Source organism: Parambassis ranga, chromosome 2, assembly GCF_900634625.1.
Source record: "Parambassis ranga chromosome 2, fParRan2.1, whole genome shotgun sequence".
NCBI lineage: Eukaryota > Metazoa > Chordata > Actinopteri > Ambassidae > Parambassis > Parambassis ranga.
The window spans coordinates 10,482,712-10,510,699 of NC_041023.1; the positions used below are offsets into that span (position 1 = coordinate 10,482,712).

A 27,988-nucleotide genomic window follows, 5' to 3' on the forward strand; every position below is an offset into this window, starting at 1 on the left:
AGTTTAGAATGCATCCTTGGTCTTTTGTATTGTAAATTGCATAAAATAATACAGAAAACGTACTAAAACTTTGTTGTATTTCACTACTGCAGCAGCTGTCACATAAAAGTATGAAATTATTTTGACGGCAATATCCCTTTAAAAAGAATTCATCTCCTTTGTATACCACCGCCACGGCGACGCCCCTTTATGCAAATACGCAGTGACGTCAGCGGAAGCCATCGCTACGCTCCCTCTTCCGACAGATATTCCTTTAAAGGCGTATTTAAAGCCCTGGCTTCAGTTGCAGGAGCAGCGGTCAGCCTATGCAACAAAAGCTGCTGCAGAGCCGAGCGACCGTCCGAACGCTCAGACAAAAACACGGAACCAGCGGCTTGACACGGCCGGCGAGGTGAGCTCGGTGCTCGGCTGATATATTAACGACAAGCAGGAACAGATATTGAAGATTTTCTATTCGCTGTTATTCGGCTCCGGCAAACGGAATACACAGCATCTCAGGTTGCTGCTGCAGAGGGAGCAGGAGAGGAGGAGGAGGAGGAGGAGGACCGAGAGACATTTACAGTAGTTTCAGTAGGCCTGTGTCAAAAACAAAAAGAGAGGAGAGGCTGGGGGTGCAGGCAGCAGAGGTTAGGTCAGGTTACATTTAGGTTGTGCTAATTATGAAGTGTGTCTAATTAGCGTTTCTGTAACGTGTTATAACAGGTAAAAAAATAGGCTAAGGCAGGATCGCTGTTGTTGTTTTTGCAGTAGAATAATTTAAATTTCCTTCATCACTACTGGAAGCAGCAGTGTAGCCTACTGTAGCACAGAGAAGACAGTGGGACCAGATCAAAACAATACAGCTACCACTGTGTTTGGGCTTAAAAATAAAGTGTGATTGTCGTCAGTGTGATCAATAATAGTGGTGTGGATGGACTTAAATATCATTATCAGTTGTCTTTTTTCACCTGGATTAAAATTGAAACATAAAAAAGGTAAATATGGCACCATCTGATTTTGCTCTCCTGTTGATGAATCAATGATCCTGAGGTGTCAGAGAACTTATCGTGGGTGTAAGATCACTTTTTATTTACAGAATTAAGAGACCAGTTGATTAATCCAGTATAGTTTGTTTTATGCTTAAAGGCATTAATGTGGAGTCCCATCATATTTCCTCTGCCAGAAAAGAAGAACCAGAAGAGTCACCTTAGATGACGAAACCATCTTCCACAGGCATCCGTTATATATTAAATTAAGTTTCCACATGAGACGGTGTGTGTAAATATTCCTGCAAACCAGCAGTAATTAAGTAGACAGTGTCAATAATGCTGATGTGGGTTGGGATTTATTGGCAACTGCTGATTTATTTGTGTGTTTTTGTGCATGAGAGTGTAAGAGCGCATGTGCGGCTATATTGATTACATTTACAGTATATGCTGATATAGTGTGTGTGTGTTTGTGTGTCCTCAGGTACAGCTACGGGGCTTAAGATTGCAGCCTGGACCAAACAAGAAACGTCTCAGCGACATTTATGAAGCTTTCAAGGCCTTTTGGTGAGTCACACACGCTGCAGCCGCAAGACTTCACTGTGTGTTTGTTTCTTTGCTGTTGGGGTTAGTAAAACTGGAAAGAACGTCTGGAAGAAAAAATAGCCAAAGAAAGATGTAAATAGTCACCAGATGTTCTTCTTTTATTGTGTCCAAAAGTTTAATTCGAGGCAACTGGACTCTAAGATGAACTGGACTCACATGAATAACAACCCTCTTGTTGGTTAGTGGTCAGTTAACGACCAGAGACTGTGTCCGGGCCCTGTGCAGGACTAGTTATCGGCCCATTGTTAGGGTTTGAATGGGGGTGAAACCTGCTAGAAAGGGATGAAAGGACAGAGCTGTAAACAGGTGAGAGTTGATGCCTCAGCCCTCCTCTGTTCAGAGAGGGTTTTTCCAGTTTCACACAGATGGCTTCTTGACTGACTCCTCTTTCAAACCACCTGTCCTCTCTGTCTAGAATGTGGACTTTCTTGTCGTCAAATGAGGGACCACTCTCTTTAAGGTGTAGGTGAACTGCCGAGTCCTGTCCTGAGGAGATCAGAGCATTCCTCACTGCACTGAACTGCATAGACTGCATTGCTCTGTCTTTACCTGAAAAACCAGACTTTGTCTCAGGGTGGAGCTGGGTTTAAAGTGTACTGAAAGTTGATGTGTATTGAACATTCTCAGAAATGCCTGATATATATGGGAAAACATATAGATTGGTCCTGTTCCGATTGGTCTGCTGTTCTTTCTTTTTGCCCGCTTTCACCAGGGTTCAGTAGCCACACATTCTAAAAGCTTTGTTGACTTGTTTTTGCTCCTTGGTTTTTTTTCTCCTGTCTTTCACAGGATATCTGTTGTAGGGCACTGATGACACCCAGCATATGCTTTTATTGTCTTGTATGTTTCTGTTCTGCTGAAAGCCACAATCACCACAAATTCAACTCTTCACCGTGATGTGATCTTAGTCTCGGTTTGGATTAAAAACAGACTGATGGGATGCACACTTCTTCCTTTGTGTCTGTGTCAGCCTCTTGGTTTTTGTTGCGATGCAGTTTGAGTTTCAGTTTGCATGCTGAAGGCCAGCTCAGCTGAAGTGAAAGCACTCGACTTCCCCTTGATGAAATGTTTGCTGACTATCATCTGGTGCTGCTGTGTCAGCAACGGGTTATTACCCACACACACACACATACAGAAAAGTAGCCAGACACAAGTGGTCACATGTAGATAGTCACATGAACATTAATTTGCACAGATGTTACGCAAACAGAGAACCATCCCTATCAGCCACCTACTAATATCTGGCTCTTTGCATGCTGAACTGTTTGTATTTCCATAAACAAACTAATATGCACAGACAGGTGCAGACACAGTGAATGTGTACTTATTCTTATTATACAGTGTAGTCTCGGTGGAGAAGATATTTTGATCAGAAATATGAAGAATTTATGCGATCTTCACTTCTCAGGATCGATGTTGCAGCTTTGGGTTCTGGCTCAAATGTACAGATGGTCCTTAAAAAATGCAAAAATGTCCTGCACCAAAGGGATGATCAAAACATGAAGTGACACTAAAATCTCTAAAGCAATCGAGTATATCCCTATAAAATGGTATAACAGGTGTTCTGATATAGGAAGAATGCAATGAGATCTGTCAACTTTGCAACAGTTGGCACTTTATGTCAACGTTTGTGACGTTTAAACTACATTCATGCTATTCGTGTTTCTGCTCGCCTCTGTTTTGCAGCTTTTCGTTTGTTTAACCAAATTCTGTCACACCAACTTTGTCTTTCTCCTTCTATTACACACACACACTCACACACACACACACACACATAAACAAACAGCAGATCTAGCTTTGTATCCTGAGCCCTGATCCTGTGTCTAGATAACCCACTTCCTACTGGTTTTATACACAAACCTGAGAGGAGAGGGGAAAGAAAGGAGTAAGCTATTATGTTTTCCCACCTATGATCAGAGCGTAAGACTGTTTGTGTGTGTCTGTGTCTCACTTACATCAATAGCCCCTTTTATCTCTACCAGATCTTAGACACACAAACACACATGCAGCCATAAATGCTGATGTGTTTTTTGGACACATAGTATTCCACAGCTGAGGGTTTCCTGGTCTGGTTTTAAATTTTTTTCTGCCTCAACAGGAAAATCAGGCTTTTTACATGTGTGGGCAGGTGTTTACTTTTTAGGTGGCTAAAAAATGTGCTCTACTACTACTAAATTTGGTCTTAGCTCTGCAAAGTAACCATCAGTGACATCTTTTTCAGACAGCAGAGAGCAGAAGAAGCTGCTGGCACTTTGGTGTTGTGGTTTGATTTGCTGGCAGCCATATAAATGTGTAATGAGGGAGAATCTGGAGGCTTGTTTTTGTGTGTGGGGCTTGCATGGCTGGCTGATATTCTGGTGTTGTAGGACAGTTATCAAACTCAATATCAGGTCACTGTACTGTATTTAGCCCTGGCTTTGAGTTGGAGGACTCACACTCTGATACAATCTGCTGGAGAGACCCATCAATAATACAAAACGTCTTCTGAGCTGTTTCTGTCTTCTCTGCTCTCTCTTTTTTCCATTTTACAGATAAACTACAAATTTGGCTCTAAATAACCTCTTCAATTCTATCTTTCTTTCCTCATGTTTCACATTCAAATCTAGTACCCACAAATAGTCATGGATTACTTCATGTACAAACATACCTATGTACCTTTAGCTGTTTTCAGAGCAGTACAATGAGCTGCCAGTGCTTTTGGGTGTGAAATCCTGTTTATAAATCTGTTCTTAATGTGCCCTTGAAGTACCATTCTCCTCCAGCATGCCAAAGCCAGGCACTGTGCAGTAAGGTCTGTGCTGCACCTTACTCATTTCCAGACCACTTGGAGCTGTGGATTATCTTGGCTGGATTCTAATTCAGATTATCTTTAAAACCTTTACTGATGTCAGATGCCTGCTGATGTTTTGACCTACAAAATGTACGAAAAGGTCAGAATTTTCCTTTGGGGCAAGCCAAGTCTGAACTGGGATGGCATGAATAGCTTGAACAAATTTGGCCCCACCACAGCTGTTTGGCTGTTTGGCCTCAGCCTGCATTCTGCCGTTGAACATCTGCCCCTAGAAATGCATTTAAAAGTTTATTTCTCCAAACTTTTCCCAAAGTCATTTAGTCTCTATTTAGTTGAGAGTTTCCCGAGTCACGGTCCCCATCTGTACTGGCTTGAGGACTAAGTGATGCCCCAACCTCTAATTAAATTACTAGATACCTGACAGGCTGCCAGAGATGAGTGGCAGAAAGTCAGATTTGTTTTGTGTGGTGCAATTTCCGTGCCTTTAGTCTTGGTTTGTGAACCACAACACACCACACCGCTTCTCACACACTTATCTGTGTCTACTGTTTGCTGTGTCACAGGACCTGGAGTATCGTGAGCGAGTGCATTTTGGTTATGAAAGTAGGAGTGACTTGATGTTTTGTTCCAACACAGAAAGCAGGCTAATGTGCTTTGATGAGAACTGGTGAATATTTGTTTTTCTCTCATGGATTATCAGCAGTCAGCTAATCGTTCGAGCACTTGACTACCTACAGACAGCACTGTGAAACATGGCTGCACACAGTCCAGTATCTCTGGTGAAGGAAGAGAAACGAGAAGTGGCTGTGTGCCAGTGAAGTCATTAACATTGTTAGTAATACTGCACTCTAAGTAATGGACTTACACACAGACACAAGCTCACTTTGAGCTCATTTGCCTGCAACAGAAGAAGAAAGCTGCCCTAACCTGGGATCCTTTTTAACTTTAAAGTTGATTTGTAACAGAAGCAGACAGACCTTGTAGTGTTACACTGATACTGGATAAACTGGTCACAAACACTGTTCTGAGCCAGCATCATTCCTGATCTGTGTGTTTGTTCAAAAACCGTTTTACATTGCATCATTTTATCAGATTGTGGAACTTAATACAAATGCGTTAGTTATCCCTACCTCTGGAATACCTAATTAAAAAATATCAGACTATTTACAGTATGTGGTGCTTGATTAAAAAATATCATGTCAGTATGGCACAGATCCTGCTGGAATACTTAGACTGATATGTTTCCAATATTCAAATAAACTGTGGTTATGGCTTTAAAACGGTTTTTGTAGGTGTGGTAAGATGTTTGAATTCAGTTTGGTTTGCATGCAACACAAGCTAAATGTGTTCCATGTGCTAGTCTTCTTGCCTGATAGAGAAACAAGCAGATTCATGAGAAAAAACTTGACCTTATTTTAAATCCATTGTAGCAAATAAAGCCAAATTAACCTAGCATCTTTGTCTTCTGGTAAGACATATGTGTCAGAAAGAGAAATGCAAGTCAAGCTGTTTGGTGCTGTGGCATTCAGTTGGTCTTTATCAGCATCAAGCAGTATAGAGTATGGTTGTCTGTGTGTGTGTGTTTGTCAGCACTGCAGTGGAATATTCCATTAGAGGCATGGGCGGGGTCAGAATGTAACATCTTGAGACCCTGAACAGGTCTGAGCAAGCTGTCATTTTTTTGGCTTGCTGTCAAATGTACTGAACTGATGAAGAACAGTAGCTCTGCTCACTGGACAAAAATAGAAAAACAGTTTTTAATCTGTGCAGTAATTTGTGGATTATGTTGTAAATTGAAGTTCCTGGCAAGTTGAGGTTTGAACAGGATGTCATTGAGCAGTTAAATCTTGCAGTTTGAAAGGCAGTTGGTCCCACTGATGGCAAGAATTGAAAATATGTGCCCACACATTACTTTCACCTCCTTGCATGCTCTGTTTTATCTTTTTCTGTCTCCTGTTTGACTTGCAACTCCCTTGTGGATTAAAGCCTCAGGGGGCACACACAGACAAACACACACAGTCACTCCAAAAGGGGGCAGGCCCCCTGGGTCAGAAAGACAGGATGCAGGTGGGGGTGCAGAAATGTGATGTTGGGTAGGGGGTACTGTAGTCAGGAGGCGCACAGACAGAGTTTGAGGTTGTGAGATACAACGGTGTGTGTGTGTGTGTGTGTGTGTGTGTTTGTGTTTGGTGAGGGTGACACAGGAGTAACGTGACTCTGGGGCAGAAGTAGGCCAAGGCTGCTGTCAGCAGCTTGTCAAAGCCTTGTGTATCTAGCTTCAAATATTCAGACCTGCAGGAGATAAGGAAGCTTTTTTGTATTTTATTGTTATTTGTTTCTATGCAAGCTGAAAAAGTTCATAGATCAGCCAATTTCACAAACATAAACAATTAATTTATGAGATACCTGGCATAATGTTGACATCTGTCTAGACATGCCCAGATCAACAGGCCTTAAAATAACAGTGTGTGTTTGTGCTTGTGGACTCGGTGTTGGCAAAGTGTCTGCTCCTTTCAAACATGTAATAATATACAACAAATAAAAATAGTGTGGTGTTGTTATAAAGCTTGGGGCCCCTTCAGTTTGTCTTGTGAGGTGTTATTTTAGCGCAGATGTACTATTTTTACTTTAGCCTGAAACCTCCAGTAGATCGTGCATGTGAGACAAGAAGCCAACTAGCTGAAGGAGCAGGTAGACAGAGTAAAAGCTAAAGAGCAGCGTTCCGCAGCTTTTGTTTCCTAGCTGTGTTAAGTGATTGCAGTGTATGTATATGGGCCAGCCAGAGTGCTAACTAGTCTAGCTAGCTGGGCTATAAATAAACATTAGGATGACTGGGCTATAACTGGCTGCTAAGCTAGCGGGACACAACACAACACACAACACAGCCGTCTCTCCTTTCCTCTGTTCTAACACCATTTGTATATTTGGTGAATCTATTTTCTAGCGCAGCGCCACAAAAAAATACATCAACCCAATTATAGACTGGAAACTCTTAACAATAATGACCTAAAAAACATGTGTTAGTGATGTTACATAATTTAGGTCATATTCGTATTTTATGTTATGTTATTAAATGTATGTGGATGTCAAATACTAAACTGATCAAGTTTTGAATATGCATGTCAATTTATGAGTCTCTGTTTGAACTGATTTATAGAGGAGTTAGAGGAGTCCTGCATTAGCCCAGCTTGTTTTGTGGTACTGAGCTGACCTAGTCTTATATGTGACAATGTCAGTGTTAGTGTCCTCATGTCATTACATGGTGGTGATGATGGGCAAAGGTTAAATTCTATTTTGAGAGAAAGCAGCTGTGAGGTTCAGGTGAAACTGAGATTGGAGCTGGGACGTCAAGAGGATAAAGACTTATCAGTGGGTGGTTCTTATGAATTCTGTTTGTGTGTAGAGGGGGCTCATATGGGAACAGCACTTATATTACGTCATATTCATACCAGCCGGTATAGTGATATAAGCCCCGTGTTATGAGTAAGGGATTTGTCATTGACGCTAATACACGTTGAAACACATGTGCCCCCCCCCCTGTACTCTCTGCACTGCAGCAGCGCTGCACCATAATGCACACACTGTTTACCCCTCTCTCTCTCTCTCTCTCTCTCTCTCTCTCTCTCTCTCTCACTGTCTTGCTCTCTTATCCCTGCCATCTGCTTCCAAAAGCTGGGAATATGGTTATTTTCATGGGAAAGCATCATCTAAGTGGGAAGTGTCTTGTGTGCATCAAAGCTTTTTTTTTACAGCAGCTTCCGTGTGTACATTTCTCCTTTGTGGGATGTAAATATCTCACACTGTTCACGGTGTGACCACAAAGGTGCGCGTGTTTGAGAGTGTACCTTAGAGGGAGGAGTAAAGACTTAAGTGTCTTCGTTTGGCACACTGTGTTGGTAAAAGTCAGAGGAAGACTCAGAGGATTACACACACACATGTACATTGGTCAACACGCACAAAGTTTTACACTCTGTCTACCAACAAAGGTGTTTGTGTTTCTTTCTAACACACATGTCCAGGTAAAATGTTTTTTTATAACAATCAAGATGGGAGTCATCACGATGGTAGCCAAGAAAACTGCAGAGAAGCTTGTTGTAGATGGAAGAAATTTTCCTTAATGTGTTTAAAGTTGTGGGAGTCTCACAACTGTGTCTCATCTTGCAAGTAGTATTTTAATGATTAGACCTAACCAAACGTTATCAAAAGTAGTGAAAAGTGTTTTGACTCTGGGCATAAATCCAAAACTTTGTTAGATCAAAATGTAGACTTGGATAAATTGCACCGTCTGTCACTCAACCCTGACAGCTTATTACCCCAGGGGCAGGATGAACTACAGTGACCTGGCCTCAATTTTTGTGAGTGCTGCAAATAATAAAGACAGGACTCGCCTTTCTCCCTTTGACGTCAGCATATCATTTTTACCTGAAGGCATCTCTTGAGTTTCAACATATACTCAAACCAAATGAAGCAGCCCATCGGGTCATTGGTTTTGTGAAAAATTGTCTTTTGTCTCTCAGCTAGTAACAAAATACTCAGCTCTCTGTATATTTATTGACCGTCTCTTCACAAACATCCATAGGCCCCAGCAATATGTGAACATGATCCTGAAGTCTTCAGCCTTGTAATCTATATCTAACTCTATATGGGTCAGCACTATGTTGTTCTATGTTGCGATCACATGCCTCGCTCAGTGTGTGAAATTCATGTTTGCTGTAATAGTGTTTTTGAGATCCAAACACACACAGTTGATTGTGTCTCTGAAATTCCTCTGAACAGGTTTTGGTTGGGTGTTGATGGTTGATGGTGCCACAGGATGAAGTGACCAGTTTGGATAAAAAAATTGACTGGTATTAGATCAAATCACTTCCTAGTGTCCTCCCCTTTCTAAACTTTTTCCATTGTGACTTTATCAGGTTAGTTGCCCTCAGAATTATCATGGTTTAAATGCATCTAGCAGCAGTCTGTGGTGCAGTGCAGACACTGACGCTTAAGTCACAGTGAGTTTAGTTTATGCTAGATCTGTTCATAACACACAGGCATTTAACATAAAAAACAGAGATTGAGCTCTTAATCATACTTTGTTTTTCTTGCTCACAGAGGATGCCCCCTTACAACTTTATTTTTTTACAGAGGTGATATAAAGAACGTCAATTGGGACATTGGACGTGCAGCTCCTGTCCTTGTGGTTTAAACTTTATGCCCAGATAAGATTTTCTTGGCTTTACATAACTGATAAAATGTTCATATTTTTCATGCCTGAAGTGTCTTTTATAAGGTTACTAAATATTTTACCACTTGTGTCGCTGCTTGCTTTGCCAATTTGCAGCTATGAGTCATATATAGGAAGTCATGTCGCCTGCACGTCAGAGGGGAGATGGTGCTAAAGAAGAAGGTGGATGAAGTGAGAAAGACAGTGCTTGCCGTGTTTTAATGCCGGTGTCACAGGTAATCTGGTCTGTGGCGCAAGAATAAACACTCACTAAAATAGACTGGGTTACGTGTTTAGTGTGTAGGCTACTTGCAGAAGGAGAACCCTGTGTGTGTGTGTGTGTTGATCTGTGAGACACAGGAGATGACAGACTCTTAATTTGTCCATGACCTTGAACTTCACAGGCATCTCCCTTTCCCTCCCTCCTGCTCTCCCTTATCTGTTTTCTATACTGTACTTACTGTTTTCTAACTCTTCCTCCATCTTTTTTATCTTCCTCTAACTCCTCCACCTGTTTTGTGTCCTTCACATTTTACCTCCTCCCCCTCTTCCCCTCACGTGAGATTGTATTTTGTTAATGTTGGCTCCCAGAAACGCTGAGGTGTAACTCTATATAAGCTGAGCTCATGTTACAGACACACACATGCACAAACACACACAGAAACAATAGGGGAGCTGACTGTTGCTACATGTGTGCGGACCTATAATCAGATAGCATTCACTGCTTTGTGTGTGTTTGTGTGTAGTTTACAGCACCGAGAATTGCAGATGCAGGCTAGATAGTGTTGTCAGCTGATGAAAAAGAGATGCACCGACCTTCACGTGTAGTTTTTAGTGTTGTTTGTTTACTTTGACCTATAAATCTAGTCACAAAAATAGATGTGCACATACTTGATGGGTTGCGTTTAAACTCTGTTGTACCGTCAGAGCAGATGAATAATTGCTCCTCGTGTTTTACAGAAGTATTCAAATGGATTCAGCGCCTCAGTTTGCACCGTGACAACTAGTGCTGTTTACCATTTCTTTGGTTTATGGAGTCATCTGGCTCATTGTGCCAAGCAGGTGTCCTTTTCAGTTTCACAGCTATGAGCCACCTTCTGAGCGCAACATGCTTGATTAATTATGTTAATATTGCATCATGATAAACATAATTAATTTTATGCGTTTTTGCACATGAACTCATGCACAGAGGTTTTAGAAGCCTTTACTGGTGAATATTACAATACGTTGGTGTCACAGTATCAGGAATGGGGAGTGATCAGAACGTTTTTGGGTACACCAACATGAAACTTTACACTTGCTTATTGCCTTTGATGGGATGTTGGTGTGCACCCAATGAAGAGACATTGCTTATTAAGGCCATAATTTCAGCATCTCCACTCTGCTGAGACCTCATCCCTAACCTAACCATGGCTTATGTTCCCATCACACATTAAGTATTTAGAGATATCTGGTTAACCGAATCGGAGCATATTGTAACATGAGTTAGTGCGGAGGCTTTTGGAGCTTTGGCCGGTGCACATGGTGGAGTTTGTTCTGTTGTTGTGCTCATATTTGAACAGATTTTTAGGAGAGTAAATATGTGTGTTTGTGTGTTCCTGTAAATGAGAGTGCCTGTTATGTAATCTGCTGCAGCGTGTGAGGTCAGGTGAGGAGGGGCTTCTGTGTATGTGTGTCATAAAATATTCATGACCATCTTGAGTGCATCATGAATGTTAATGGAGACATATGAGAGCACTGCAAATGGAAAGTAGATATGTACCAGAGAAAGTAACAAAGCTCAGGAAGGCAAATATTCTCCACATATGCCCTCATCCATCTGTCCGTCGGTCTTCTTGTCTCTGTGCGCTATCTGACTCACCTTCATCTTCTTTGAACTCTCCTCTCCTTCCATCCCCGAGTCCTCACCATCCACCTGTTTACACCCTCCCTCCTCTTCATTTTGTTTTCTTTCTCAGTCTCCCCACTAAGAGGCTTGATGAAGGTCTTAGCACTATTATGATGTCTGTGTGTTGTTCACGTGGCTAGCATTAGTGTGTGTTGGGTGTGACGAAATAGGCCGTCTCCATGGGTTATAATCCAGCAGGCTGCTGCACACAAAAACACACACTGGAATTTAACTCTGTGGGAAATTGTATTGAGTCTCTATGCAGACTGTTTTTCTTTTTCTCTCTCTCTATGAGGCGTTTTATTAGCTGAAGGCCTTTAGTCCTTGTACTCCCTTCTCTTTTTTTCCAGCCACATATCTGTTGTTGCTTCTTACTGCACACACAAGCCCTCTGTTTGAAACAGTAGCTCAGTTTGAAAATGTTTCAGCTCATAAAACACATTGCATTCTTTCATCCTCCCTGTCCACTTTGTAACACTGTCCGAACGTCTGAGAGGATGAATCATGTGCTGTAACCATTTATACTCGGTGTACAAATTGACCCTTTCAAAGTTCAATATTTGTGCATCAGCATTTTAGAAAACCACTTTCTTCCTCTTCTCATGTCAGCTGATGCACACCAAATTGTGTGACACAGACTCATTCCTATACATCGCATGCTGGAGGAAAAAGTGTTTGAAAGTGAAGTAGCTGTAACTCACATTTTTTTTCTCTTCTCCATCTTTCTCCAGATTAATCAGCCAATCGATGGGGATTTTCAGAGGAGCTCCGCCCACTGTCACCGCCTGCCCTCCTCCTCCCCCCTCCCCCAGCGGCCTCCTGATCGCCCCCACCCACTCCGTCATTCAGCCTTCCATCCAGCCCCCCCTTCACAAAATGACTCTGGAACTTACTGAATGGTTTTCTATATGGATTTTTACTGCTTCTAATAGACAGTAAAAAAATAGAGGTTGTAACCTCAATGAGAAAAAAGCCATAAACACCCACCACACACACACACACACACACACATACACACACACATATACACACATACAAACATACATACATTTACACACAAACAAACATTGTCATACAAGTGTACCAAATAAAGCTGACAGAGGTTTCGAGGCAGAATCTCACACACAACTGACAAACGCGCACACAAAGAAGCAAATGCACAAAATCACTCTTGGAATGTACTGCTCACTCTTCCTGTGAAAATTCAACTGCTTCCTTTATTTTTTGAGAATTTCTTTTTTTTCGACTTTGGGTGGATTACCAAACAGGATTAAAGTTTAAAGCTGCAGTGTTTATTGTTAAGAGGATAACTTGCTGATTTTTGTTCAGATTTATGCTGATCTATTGATTTTTAGTTCCATTGTTTAGTGTCAGTAGGAACCATAAATTTACCTCACATGCTGGGACACTATTTGTTTTTATTCTCAAACACGTAAATAACAACTATATAACCAAGTTACAACCACTGGTTCCATTTTGTAGCTTGTAAAGATTGTAATGTAGTTAGTTTTAAAATAACTACATATTACAAGAGGTTTGTGAAAGCAGGGAAATAGTTTAGTTGTTTCTTTGATAGCTACATGTAATTGTTAAGATTTTGAGTGTTAGAAGGGGTGAGTTTGTTTTCTGGTTGCGTGCATGCCCTCCACCATGCCTCCCCAGAACACGGAGGCTGACGCCATGCAGGTCGCATCTCTGGCAGGAGGGGTCAACACAAAAAACTCCACAGCATCAGGCTCAGATGAGGAGAAAGGAGGAGCGGGAGGCGAGACAGATGGATCGGGAGGCAGAGGGGGAAAAGGAGAGGAGTCGGCGAGCGAAGGATCGATTGAAGGCATTCCCTTGAAGAGATGGGTGATGCACGGTGCCGTGATGTTTGGCAGGGAGTTCTGCTATGCCATGGAGACGGCGTTGGTAACACCTGTGCTGTTGCAGATAGGTGAGTAGGACTGATTGTAGAGTCTGAAACCAAGACCTGCTATTGTTATTATTATATTTGTCCTGCTCTCCTCTGACATGCTGTGAAAACCAAGCGACACACACCTCTGGGGCTGAGAAATGAAGCCCATGTGGAGTTGTTGCAGTTCCCCCCATGGCCTCTGGGGGCTTGCTCCAAAGTGAGTCAGTCCTCATAGGCTCCCATGTTAAAAAAACATTTAATTCTTACCTTCTATATGAAGCAGCAGTAACATAAACAGTCTTGTAACTACATACAGTACACAGCTCAAAAACCTTTTGTTTAGCAAATCTTCACACTTTGCATACATGCAATGTGTTTACACAGAGTGTCATTTAAGACAGCTAAAGTATCCGAGCACATATCCTAACTCTACTTCACCTTGTTCGGAGGGACCTTCACCAGATCTGCTTGGAGATTAAGTGGCTTGCACTCTGACTCACAGCACACATGCACACACACACACACAGGCACACACATACAGAGAGCATACTGTCATTTGCACCCAGCGCCGTCTTTGACAGCCTTTTAAAAATACGCCAAGTCCAGCTCTGTCTGGTGTGCAGGGCGACGGAGGGAGTGAAGAGTGTAAAAGTAGAAGAGGAAGAAAAGGAGGAATGTGACAGCAAGAAAGAGGGAGATAAAAGGCTGAAGCAGCCGTAACTTTATTCATAATTCAGAGTAATTTCCCATTAAACCCCACTCTTTCTCCCCCTCTTTCCGAGTCTTTCCTTCTCTCCAGTGACACAGTGTGATCTCCTAGCTTATATAACCCAGGCAACATGAATAGGAGGTCGCTCTGTGGCCACCATGACTCCTAGCTGGCTCATCCAGGATGAGTCGCCACAGGGAACCAGGCTTTAAAATGCTTGCTTCCAATTTTCTGAAGGACACTGTGTAGACCAAGTGTTGAAGGATGTCAGCTTTATGCACAAGTTATTATAGCAGAAAAAAATATTAGCAGCCCTAGAGAATACTTGTAGGGCTCATGAAGGTTTCTTTTTATTATAATAACTCTAACTATCAGTCTTGCCTCCTGCAGAATCCTCATATATGGGAGTTGCTGCCTGTTTTTAAGTGTAATTTTAGCCTTGATCTAGCTGCCCTAGCCTATTTTTTAGATCAGGATATGTCTGATCCCCTCTTAGTAGATTTTTAAATCGCTGGGAGGTAAAACTGCTGCAGATTAGTCTGAAATAAATAAAACTGAAGCAGACAGAAGGGTGACTTTAGTGTCTTGCTGGGATTTATCACTGATCCAGTTGTTGTTTCATTTTTCCTGTCAGGCTAATTGACTGGCTTTTACACTGACCTTTTTACTAATCATATTTGAGAAGGCTACCTTTCATCCAGATTAATTATAAAGTAGATTGCACTTACTGGAGCGCAGACCTTGACAAACAACAACAATTTTCTATCAATCACTTTACCACTTTGTGGAGAAAACGCAAGGCAAGGCAAGCTTTATTTATATAGCACCATTCATACACAAGGCAATTCAGAGTGCTTTACATAAGATTAAATCACAGAATAAAAACATTTTAAAACATTAGATTAAGACGGAAATTAAAATGATAAAAAGAATAAAATCATAAAAACATCAAATAAAATTAGGGTGATTAAATGAGAAGAGTGCAGTCAAGTAATTAGGAGAACGCTGCAGTAAACAAATGTGTTTTTAGGCCCGACTTAAACGAAGTGACTGTCTGAGCAGACCTCAGGTGTTCAGGAAGGCTGTTCCACAGGTGAGGGGCAGAAAAACTGAATCCTGCTTCACTCTGTTTGGTTCTGACCCTGGGTACACACAGTAGGCCTGTCCCTGATGATCTCAAGCGTCTGGATGGTTCATAGGGAACCAATAAGTCCAGGATGTATTTTGGTCCAAGACCATTCAGTGCTTTGTAGACCAGGAGTAAAGTTTTGAAATGTATCCTTTGACTCACAGGAAGCCAGTGCAGTGATTTGAGGACCGGTGTGATGTGGTCCATTTTCCTGGTGTTACTCAGAACTCTAGCAGCAGCATTTTGGACCAGCTGCAGCTGCCTGACTGATTTTTTGCTAAGACCTGTGAGGACGCCGTTACAATAATCTAGCCTACTGAAAATAAATGCATGAATAAGTTTTTCTGTGTCTTGTTTGGACAGAAAGCCCTTGATCCTAGCAATGTTTTTCAGGTGGTAATAGGCAGACTTAGTAATGGCAAAAGAGGTGTATAGATCATTATAAGACAGCCCTGTGCAATGAGTTCCCACAGACTAATTTATAGAAGCATCTGCTCAGATGATGCATCAATCAGTCTAAACGATCTTCTGCCAGTCATTTTTCTCACACTGAAGTTTGGTGCAGGCCTGGTAGTCCTCAGTTAGATGGGCATGAGCCTGCAAAGCCAAACCATAAGGTGAAAGATATTTACTGGTGCTAAAGACTTCAAAGTAAGTTTAAGTTGGAAATGAACTCCATGTATAATTTGGTCTGCGATGGAGAGTTTTTGTCTTTCCTCTGATTGGCACCATGGACATATTAATAGAGCTGGATATGGCCTGTCACTGTTGCCTTGTTGTCAATCTGTCCCTCTGGCAAAGCACATAAAAAAATCCCATGTGGACCAAAATGATTTTCCTCATAAAACACCATTGTAAAGTGTTGACAGGACCATTGTAGCAGAGTTGAAAAACTGCTGACAGAACAAGCAAAGTGGAAGAAACTTAAGAGCAAAGTTGGAAGAGGGAAATACATTTTGGTATATATTTTAGGCCGACAACTTTGTTATGAAAGTTCCGGTTCTCATTGTGTTCATTTCATTAATTATATTCACTATATTTTAAGTCTGTATATGAAGCTGCTCCGACTCCATTTCCACCACCTCTTCCCGACCAACTCTTACACACAGGTTGTAGCAGTGTATATTCATTCACATTTTCAGCCTGCTGTAGCAGACAAACAAACAAACAAACATACTGAGATGCACCCCCCCCCCCAACCAGTGGGCAGACTCCCAAGTTTTGGGATAACAAATATTGAACCCCCCCCCCCCCTGGAATTAGCTGGATAGCTGCTGGTAAGCTGGCTGGTTGGCTCGGCCTGTGTGAAACCATTGTGTGTGTAACCCCATAACACCAGGGTCAGAGAGGGAGTGTGTGTGTGTATGTGTGTGTCCCAATGTGTGTGAAGCAGACAGAGTTTGGTCAAGAAGTCCATATTTACACAGCACAGTGAAAGGATAAGAAGGTCTTATATATATATATATATATATATATATATATATGCCTGTATGTAGGTACTACTGTCTTCTAGCTCTCTGAAAGGACGGAGCTGGAAAACATGGAGGAGGAAGAAGCAAGTGCAGACAGCATGTTGTGTCGGTGTTCTTTTTGGCACGTTACATAACGAGCTTTCTTAGAATTCTGCCCAAAGTGACACAGAGAAAGCTGTTAGAGCACCATGATACTCACTGAAGACAAATTAGAAGGAAGAGTACTGTCAGCAGACTGAAGAATCTAACTTTGTCTTTGTCAAGTACATTCATGCTCCGCTGCAGCAGTTCCATATTAACAGCAGAGCAGTGGAATTATGTATTACAGGGATGGTTTCACTAATGTTGGTTATCAGGCACAGAAAGGAATTTCTACTTAATATTTTAACAGCAGAGATTGGAGTAGGACACTGTTTGAGTTGGGCTTACAATGCTACATTTGGAAAGCAGTGGTTTGTTAGATGAAACCTGAAAGTTCAGTTTTTGCACATAAATCTTCGAGTTGTTTGTGTTGTTAAGCAGCCTAGTGTGTGATTCTTTCTTTTGGAAAATTAACTGGAATATTTTCACAGCACCAGCAGGTTTTTTTTTAATGAATATTGCAGCCTCCATCAGGACTGAAGCCAAACAGCCTCAAGAGTGGCACAGTCTGACTGAAAAACCTCTAGTCTTATTCATTGCTAATCTGGTTATTTGCTTGTTTGACTGACTAGCTTTGGATGGTGCAGTACCCCAAACAGTGGCAGCTGGCAGCTCTGCAACATTGTTGTTCGTCTTTGGAGGCATTCTTGGCTTTACTAAAGGAGATTACTGCAATCCAACAGGAAATGCCCGTCTGTTTATTCAGATTGTTCAACTGAAAGGTGCAGCTCACGGCTGTCACCATGATCAACACAGAATCAATAACCTTGTTTTAGCATCTTTGACTCTGTGTTAAGACAAAATGCCATTAAAATAGCTATAGCCTCCTCTATTCTGCTGTACTGTGCATAAACTGTACGATGATGAGCATGAGTATTGGTATAGTATTGTTCCTGCTTGCGGCTATTGTTGTTGTTTGGCATTTCCTGCAGATCACCGACAGTTTTTTTTGTCTTTTACAGAATCCAAATATCTCCCACAAAGGCGAGCTTTGTGAGGGTTAGATTGTCTCTCATCTCCTTCGACACAATCTACTCATTAATAGTAGCCTCACCAGATTTGCAATCTGCACAGTATTTGTTTTGTGAAGTGGGCCAATGAAATGGCTCTGATCTCTCATGCAGCACATTAGCTTGTAGCCTCGTAGCTAATCTTGCTACCAAATGAAGCATGTCTTGCTATTTGTTGTCCTGCAGATCAGCTTGATCTTGCGTTGTTTATACCAGCACACCAGGTAAACTAATCCACTGAGTGATCCCATCATGTTAGCTAGTCTAATCTAGCTGATGACCTTGTAGACTGGATAATACAGTGTTATATAAATGACTGGCTTGATGTCAGAGTGAGTAATCACATTAATCTGACCGAGTCATTCGTGGGACAGAGAAGACACAGAGGACAGAGGTTTAATAATGTCTGTGACAGGTTGAAGATGGATGAAATATGTGAAAGAGAGAAAAACATCTCTATGGAGAAAAGGTGAGAAATAGGAGGCACTGACAGTGTGAATTGTGTTCTTGCCAGGCTGCGAGACCTTATAAGCACAATCTTCAGTCCTCAGTTATCTTTTGACACTTCTGGCCATCTTCACAGAGAGGGGGCGGCTGTTGGAGACGAACCTGGCAGTCTAGTCGGTTATTTAAAGCCTTCCTATTTATAGTGTGTGAAATCATCAGTGCAGTAACTTTCCTTTCTCTTTTCTAAAGTTACCACTGTACACACACACGTCAGCGGTGCAGGATGGGCTGATCAGTGTAGCTTCAAAATGTTGGTCCTTTGGACCCAGAGATGTTCACAAGTCATTTTTCCAAGTCAAGTCTCAAATGACTGAAATGAACGTCTCTCATTAGATCGAAAGCATCCTGTACCATCATCTATTATTATACAGTAATATCGTTTCCCAAATGCAAGAATTGTACTTTTTTGAGGTGCCTGATAAAGTTAGACATTGTTGAGCTGGCATCGTTCATCCTGACGCCACACACTCTGCAGGTTGCCGTTCGCTTGTTATCACAAACGGCACAACTACAGGAGAAGCTGCCATCGCCATAGTCTGCGTTGATTTGAAACCTGTATGCGTTACATTGTGCGTACCAACACATTGTAAAACTGAAAGGAATTAAATAATGAAATGAATAATTCCATGAAATGAACATTGTTCATTGTTCAGTCTAAAGTCTTGAGTCATTGAGGGCAAGTCTAAGTCCAGTCACAAGTCTTTGTTTGTGCGACTCTAGTCCTAGTCTCTGACTCAAGTCCCCATCTCTGTGTGCACCCCAAATGTTTTTCTACCATGTTCAGAACTGCTGTACAGGTTAAACTTACAGGTCTCTGTTTGTGTTTGTGATGTTGGGTAAATGCAGAGTCAGCAAATACTTTAGTCTTTAAGACAAAGCCATAGAATGCGTGTCCATGTTTTTCCATGCAGCGGGCTATAAGCTAGGTATGTGTGTGCTATTAGTGTAAGATATGTGAGGAATGCAGAAGTGAATGTCTGTGTGTGTGTGCAAGCACGCATGGGCACATGCATGTATGTGTGTTTGGTTTGTATTTGTTTGTCAGCACATTGTCGTCACCCCCCCCCCCCCTCCACCCCTCCCTCTCCAGGAAGGTAAAAGTTGTCAAAAACAAATGGTGTCCCTCACCATAACCAGGTTTAAACTCCAGTTTTAATACATATTCAGCTGGTTATACAGCAGGGTGTATGGGGTGTTATTACTTTATGCATATGTATATGAATATGAATATTTGTAATTTTTGTAAAATTCTTTCAGTAATGAACAAAGCTAAATGGAGCTGAGTCAGATGTGCAGGTGTGGGTAGGTCACTTGTGTTATCCAGCTCTAAGCACAAATCATTTGTTTAATAAGATTCATGTTCATTTAAAAAGGCCCAATATGGAAATAAACCAGCTGTAAACACAACACCCCTGTGCCATAGTTCTTAACCTGCAACTCGCCCTTAGCACCCTGTAACCACAGACTAAAACGCGTGGCGCTGACAGGCTGATGTGTGTGATTAAAATAAATTCTTCTTTCTTTTTTTCATGCTGTAACTTGTGTCTGAAGCTGTAATCGTCACCTGTCACTTCCTTACGCCTGGCAACACACACCCTTATTTTCAATGTGGTACATACTCAACAGGTCTCACTTTTCTAATGCACTCAACACTCATTATGAGTTGATAGGACCCCAAACTGAGGTTGTACAGTAGATGTATAAACTAGAAAATCTATAATAGCATGACACACACACAGGCTTAATAGCAAGCGCTGTCACTGATGGCTGGCCTCAGGGTAAAAAGCAGAGTAGAAAAACATCTGCTCTGTCTCCATCCCACTCGCTGCCTTTGACAGTATATTAATGAGAGGATGGATAGATGACAGACTCATATCAAAAAGAAGAAGGTGGGACTGAAGTTCAAAGGTTGTGTTGCTGTTGACTTGTTGGTGCACCGTGTTTACTGTCAGAAATATATTCTCTATTAGAGAAGTAATTGTAGAAGACTGGCAAAAAAATGGTGTTAAACCCTCTTTTTATTGTGGTGTGAGAGTGTGTTTGGAACATGTGACTCTCATCAGTCAAATTCCAAAAATCAATCATGGCTTATAGCTGAACTGCTCTGTTCTCCTCTGTTTAATGCTGAATATTGCATCAGTTTCTAATCTTACAGAATGATCACGTGACAGGCTGTTTGTGAACAATTGTCATTCAAACTGAATGTTGCCGAAATACTAGTAAATGTCTGACATTTGGCAACAACTAGAATGCCAATCACGACATGGCTGACCTACTGTACTTGTGGTTATGTAAGATTTTGGACTGATCACTGTTGATTGGCTTAATTGATCACTTCTATGGAAGTTAAAGGGCAAGAGCATGCATTGTCATGTGCAGCATCCTGCATGTGATAGGTCACTCCCAGCCGGAGAGCAGCATCCCTGCTGTTGATCACATATGGTCGTATATTAATGTAAATGTTAGGTGGAAGCTGCTCTGATAAATCCAGGACAACAAGAGACTCAGATTTCACACTTAAAACTGGTTTTTGGGGTAAATTTCTTCTTCAATCACTCTCTCTCTCTCTCTCTGTCTCAGTAGGAGGCAGCTAGTTTACTGCAGTGCTGTTACATAACTCTGCTGACTCAAAGCAGCTGTGTGTGTGTGTGTGTGTGTGTGTGTGTGTGTGTGTGTGTGTGTGTGTGTGTGTGTGTGTGTGTGTGTGTGTGTGTGTGTGTGTGTGTGTGTGTGTGTGTGTGTGTGTGTGTGTGTGTGTGTGTGTGTGTGTGCTGGCTTAATGCAATTTTAATAGCACCTTTTATGTAGAGAGGACGGTTGTTGGTGGATTAGACCCTATGTGAAGCCACACTCTCTCTCTCTCTCTCTCACACACACACACACACACAGGATAATATCCACCATTTTACAAGTGAAACAGGTCGACTCTTAGAGCAGAGCACTTTTCACCCAATAGTGATGAGGTTTGTTTATGTGTGCGGAATAAAACATTTGGGGCTGCACACTGCTGTTAATCCGTCCACTTTCTTTGTTTCTTTTATTGATTGGATCTTCTAGGCACTTTGTTAATGATGATCTTGCTTGTGTCTGCATTTGCTCCTTGGTTGTAGAGACAGTGTGTGCCCGCTGTGTGATTGATGCTCTTACCATTCTTTGCTGCTGGGAAAGTCCTGTGACTCACTCCCGTCTCTCCTGCTGTCTCCCCGTATCTGTCTCAGCCCTTTTGTTCTGCCACCCTACAATCTATGTGAGCAGAAATGTTCACTGAAATTGCTTTTAGCTTTTAGCTAGTAGCCTATTTTTTTATTTATTTGTTTGCTATTAGCAGTGTTTGGTCACTAGGATTCACAGACATCTGAAAGACGGTTGAGATGTGCTAAAAGCTGTTAGCTCCCCATTTACAGTGCCTATAAAACATTTGTGCACTCTCTTAACTTGATCTAATTCTCTACAGACTTACAAACTACAACAAAATAATGCCGACAAATTCTACTTGATCTCTCTTTCTGCTTTACACTCACTCCTAATTGTAGAATAGGTCGAAGAATCAACCTTAAGCAAATATTGGTTATGTAAACACATCTTTAAAAGCATCGGAAATCAATAACTTACTGAGGTATTGATCAGCTGCAGCACCTTTATGTTTGCATAAGGTCATTTATTAACACAGGAGGACAGTTTGGAGACAGAGATGCATCTATGGGTGCTTTCATTTCACAGAGAAACTCCTCATTCCTGGCATCAAACCTACAGCCAGAAGCTTATCTATAGTAAAATATTGATGATAGTATTTTAATTTTTTAAATCTGCCGTCATAATCCATCTGCTTTGAACCACATTTCTTTCCTTTCTTTCTTCCTATGGAACACTACACCTGACTTCCACCACCAGTCCACATATTTTGTTTATTCAAACACACCTGCTTCCTCCTTTCCTTTCGTCTCCTCTCGCTCTCCCTCCTTCCTTCCTGCCCACTTTCTCCCTTCACGACCTCTGCCCTACTCTCACTTTCACACTGTTTCTCTGACTCTTTTCAGGACACTTGTCATTTTTTCTTGTGGTGTTCTCACGCCAGCGCAGGATATGAAAGGATTGTTTTGTGTTTATGGGAGAACGGGAGCAGGAGGGATGGGAACAGGGAGACAAGGAAAGAGGGAGGAAAAAGAGTGTTAGATTGTATTTTGGAGTTTAGTTTTTTGTGTGAAAGAGGAGGAACAAAAAGAAGTGAGCAGAAGATGTTTTTCTAGCATGATGATGTTGGAGTTTATGAAGATTCGTGGATAGGAATGAAGGAATTAGAGGAAATATACTTTACATCCTTTGTAGGACATGATTATAGAGTTTAAACGTGCCCACTATGTAATTAAAATTACCCAAAATAAAACTTAATGTGTTGTCACATAAGGGTGGATGCTAGCTCTACACTGGACAGTAAACATGAATGTCATTACAGCTTCCCAGAAGTGGTGACGAATTATAAAAGGGGAGTTGCTATTTATTTTGAAACTGTGTTTTTTCACCATTATGTAGCTGTAAGGGGAGAAACATTCTGCTTCAACTTAATGTTGTGGTTCAGTCTGTCTTATATTGATGCTTTGACGAGACTTCATCAAATTTAAATTGACAAAATTGTGGCCAAAAACACAATTGGAACCACAAAGTTTTGTATTTTTCCATGCAGGGACGACGTGGAGAAACTCATGCTGTGATGAATGGGCAGTTTGTCCTCCTCTCTCCCTCTCTCTCTTTGTGTGTGTGAGAGAGAGAGAGAGAGAGAGAGGAGGAAATGTGCATAGTTTAAAAACACACTTTGATGATAGATGGAGCAGATTGTTCATTTTTCTTTCCCACGATCAATCAGCATCCCTGAACGGCCACCTGACAGCACAAATATGAACCTCGCCATCCTTCCGGTGTTCTCACTCTCAGTTCTCCTCATTTTCTCCTCCTCTCGCCGTATCTCTGTTTTCTGTCCGACCTCCATGTTTGATGTTAATCCTTTCTCACACTCCTTCTCTCTCTCCGTTTCCTCCCTTCCCTGTGTCATTCTGTGCTCATTCCCTTTTTCTCTCTTTCTAAAATGCTTCCTGCATCATGACTCTCTCAGTATTGTTCCATGTGTATGTGTGTTTCTGCACATACAGTACAAGGAGTGTGTGGGAACTCAGCTGTTTTTTTATATTTTGGTAGAGGTGTGTGTGTGTGTGTGTGTGTGGGAACAGAGACATGTCTTTATTTACTATGTGTTGACTGTTTTTTTGGTATTGTGTGCTTGAAGGAACTGTTTACTAGAAACTGTTTCCTGTTTTGATGTTGACAAACTGACAGACAGACCGATTCCTATCTGCTGCTTTGTCTCCCACTTTATGACTGTACCACTGTTTGAGTTTTAACAGGTATTGTGTATGTGTGTGTCTTTTGTATATACTATATCTGTGTGTGTGTTTTTGTATTCTCTATCTATGTGAATGTGTGAGAGAGCGTGAAAGGAGTATAAAAAATACAGAAACAAACAAAGCTTTCCTTAGTCTGAACAAACCTCACAACAGGAAGTTCTGTATGAATGACACAGCCATATTAGGAGTCAGGAAGTGAAGGTGATGGAGTCTCCGTGGTGACAGAGTTCCCAAGACCTGGTCACGGTGACAGGGGTCATGCCCAGTTTATGGCTCCCCTCATGAGAAAGACAGAGACAGGCTGTCTGAAGTGATGGCGAAGTGCTAACATGGTGCTCCTGTGTGATTCCGTCAGAGTCCAGGTTTATCTCTTAAAAAACACAGATCCTGAAAAATTCATGTGTGCAAGTGACTCAGTACAAGACAGTGGATTCCATACTTCAAAGCTTAGGCTAGCTCTGCCAGTTCAGGCAAATAATGCCCCTTTCACACTGAACAAAAACCCACTAACATCTGGCTTAGTCTGCAATGTTAAAGCAGACCTTTCAGATGACTGTCCACCATCCAGGTGGACTCATCAATATAGCATCCTTCTCGTGTGCAGATCTAACATTAAACCAAGACCAATGAGTCAAATTCCTCTCATGTGTTTACAGTCCGCAGATAAACTGTCAGGGTGCATTCAGGTGCTGCACTAATTTAAAGTTCTGTTAATGGGTCTGTGCAGGAGTGTGAGGGACTTTTCAGACCAGCTCATGATAAATCAATATTATTTCACTCAGTTATTGATGTCTGAGAAATCTGAAAGTGCATTTTAAATCTAGAGGAGCCTAATCTCCTCTTAATTGAATTAGATGTCATTACATCACTTTCACTTCAAGTTTCCTTCATATTTCTTCCATTGTTCACTCAGGATGAAATCTTCAACCTTGTATTGATCTGCAGTGTTTCCAACCCCTTTCATTACTGCAGATTTAATAAAACAACAGCTTACACTCAGAATCACTTAAAGGGTTTTAGAAGCTTTTCCTACGGTGACATTTTTAAGTTTCTGTTTCTTAATCAACTCTATTATATTACAAACTGTCCCTTTAAGCAGGGTTATTGATCAGCCTGCTTTGGCTGAAATATCTTCAGACTGCAGGCAGACATTACTAAGAATGACCTCATGAGTTGGATAGCGTCAGTGTCTCCTCGTCGCTCTGTATGGGAAGGACAGTGTGGCCGGCCAAGTGGCATTTATTGCATTTACAGTGAGCTGCATCAAGTGAAAGTTTATCAGTGAGGCAATGATAAAAGTCTGATTTGATTACTTACTTCAGCTGACTTCACTTAGCTAAAAGACTGTCTGCTTCCTCCCCTTCTTCTTATTCTCATCTGCTCAGTGAAGTCATTTTTCTGTGTCCCAGGGTTTAGTCAGATGTTATTCTTCTTACTTTGATAATAAATAGATGCACGATGATGCAGAGATATCGCTGTGTGAATTCATGAATGTGTTGCATTCATACACAGGCTGTGTGAAACAAGATTTCATTGGTTTAGTGAATTAAGACCCACTGCACGCTGCATCCATATTTCAATCCATTTAAACCCAGTCCAGCATTTTTCAGTTTTCAAGTTTTACATTTTCTGCTGTCTTTTGTGTGCACTCTTGGAAAAGGAAACATCCTTGTACCTCTCATGTAATCTCGTAATTTTAGGATTAATACGAAAAAACAATAAATAAATACTTCAGTTTCATTTTTTACTTGATGATCTGATGATCTGTTTTAAGTGTTATTTTTATCATGCAGGCTGAAGCTGGATTTGTCAGTGACAGGTTGGTTTGATAGTTTCCACCGGGTGCTGCATTGAAAGCATGTGTGTGTTTCCACTGAGATGCTGCATCCTGTGTGTCTGTCAGTTATTTCCAATATTGACCCTTCATAATTTGAGACCCTGTCCTGTAGCAGGTGTGTTTGAAATGCTCATCCTGTCTTACGGTGGTGGAAAATTGTGGTACAAACATATATGAACAAAAGTATGTGTTTAGTAACAAGGTCAGCTGCGGAAGTGGATAAAACAAGAGAAAAAGGAGAAGTTCACATACTTTTTGATGAGCTCCTGCTTCAAGGTTTGCAGAATTACTTAAGCACTATTGGCCTGAAGTGACAAAGAGACTTTGTAGCTTTTGTGCCTTTAGGAAAAGCAACACAAATGTTTGATTCAACCATTTATGAGTTCCTAATTCAAGTGTTTCTGCCTGACAAAAACACAGCTGAAGCTGCGGGTCTGTAGCTCACAAAGGCCTCAGAAACCTGATCACACACTTATTTTCTGCTCATTTTCTCTGCATTAAGCGACACGCAGGAGTTGATGTTGCTGCCCTTTGTGCAGTAATCCAGGGTAGGTGTCCACAGAGACGCTCAATAGACCTGAGATAATTCCTCCTGATGGGTACGGTTACCGAGTCTTTCTCTACATTTACCTTTGTGTGGGACTTGAACTGAAGGTGTTGAGACAGTCAGCCTCAGGACAGCTCTTAGGTAACAGGAGTGACAACACAAACACAACGGCCACTTCATGTTGCTGTGTATGTATTTCACTGCTGACTTCAGTAATGCTGTATCCAAACCAGCTAACCAGCTTTGGTCTGAGCCCAGGTTATTAGTAAAAGCAGCTGCATATGTGTCTTAGAGCCTTTTAGAAGATTGTCTGTGTCCATGTGTATAGCATTTGTTTATAGCATTGGGTTTGAATCATGCTGCAAATGGGGATTATGAAGTCACATTTCTCTTTACTCTTTATGTCAAATGTGATTTCTAACAAAATAAACTTCATTTATTTGAGGTTTTGCATTGCATAAAACACACAAAGGGTCCATTTAAATAATAAATAAACTGTTTATCTTAATTTAAAATGATGATGCTGACTTCTATAGTTAGGATGCTACTTGCACCCCCTGGTGGTCGAGGACAGAAAAACTACAGTCCTCAGTGAACATGTTTTTATCTTCCTGTCTGTATCTCCATCCTCAACTGTCTGTCTGTCTGTGTGTCTTGTACAGGTCTTCCAGAGCAGTACTACAGTCTCACGTGGTTTCTCAGTCCAGTTCTTGGCCTCATGTTCACCCCTCTGATCGGCTCAGCCAGCGACCGTTGCACCCTGCGATGGGGCAGAAGGAGGCCGTTCATCCTGGCTCTCTGTATTGGAACACTGTTGGGAGTGGCACTGTTTCTGAATGGATCACTAATAGGTCAGTGTGTGTTGTGTTAATTTATTTAGTGTGTAGTTCTGTTGTTATAGAAAAAACAGGTCATTTAGAAAAATCAAAGCAGCTTGACAATCACATAAACATCATTCTGTTGCTTAAAATTACATTTTATAAAAAGCATTAGGTTGTTGCATTATTTCAGCTGTGAATACAGATTTTTACTTTGTCCCATCTGTAAAACACTGTTACCCAAACCTCCCAAGACTATTACAGCTCTGCTGGAAAAAAAAATCTGATTTGCGAGTGCTATTGCTTTACCCAGCATGTTCTTGTCCTCCAGAGGAAAGAAAAGGACAGAGAATCATTTCCAGCAAGCTGTGCCCACTGAGGCTTGTGTTAGCCGCAGTCTAACCTTTACATCACACAGATGTCATTACAAGGTCCAGTCCAATCAAACAGATTGATTGGCTGTCAATAATGCAATACACATATTGATCTTTCAGCTTTCAGTGTCAGTGTAGTTCCGCTTGTATCATACTAAACATACTCTATGTTAACGCTGATGCACACTGTTTGGTCACAGGCATGTTATTTGTATAGCACACATAGATACATTTTTCCTCATTATTTAATGTTGGTATATAAATAATTTTACTAGTAACCAGTAAAAAAAAGTTAAAGTGACTGTACATGCTCATGTGTATACCAAATTTAAGACAAATGAACAGTGAAACAATAGTGAAATGACTCTTTAAACGTCTAAATATAGCAGTGAAATTAAGTCTCAGAGGAGTTACAAATAACAAGAGCTGTGTGAACTGTTCTGTCAGCAGTTGGGCTCACTCCTATTCTCTACTGCATTCATTCTTCTGCACAGGGGTTGGCACTCAGGTCAATTTAGGGCACCAGTGTGTGTGTTTGCACACCCCCGTCCGAGAAAGCACCTTGCTGGCAGGCTTGACATGGGAAAAACTGTGACCTGTATCTGTGTGAGAGAAATGGATGAATGGTTGTATATGTGTGTGTGAACAACACAAACCAACATGGGAAAACTGTAGTAACCTGTACATTA

General features: G+C 41.4%; 1 protein-coding gene across 1 annotated transcript in view; it reads left to right on the forward strand.

Annotated features, from left to right (window-relative positions):
* The first annotated feature begins 253 nt into the window (after positions 1 to 253).
* slc45a4a (solute carrier family 45 member 4a) overlaps positions 254 to 27,988 on the forward strand; it is a 35,553-nt gene continuing 7,818 nt past the window's right edge. Inside the window, exons 1-4 of the mRNA XM_028420325.1 lie at positions 254 to 391; positions 1,450 to 1,532; positions 12,191 to 13,398; positions 26,770 to 26,958. Of these exons, the coding sequence (XP_028276126.1) occupies positions 13,098 to 13,398; positions 26,770 to 26,958 (490 nt within the window). The 5' untranslated portion in view covers positions 254 to 391; positions 1,450 to 1,532; positions 12,191 to 13,097. The remainder of the gene's footprint in view (positions 392 to 1,449; positions 1,533 to 12,190; positions 13,399 to 26,769; positions 26,959 to 27,988) is intronic.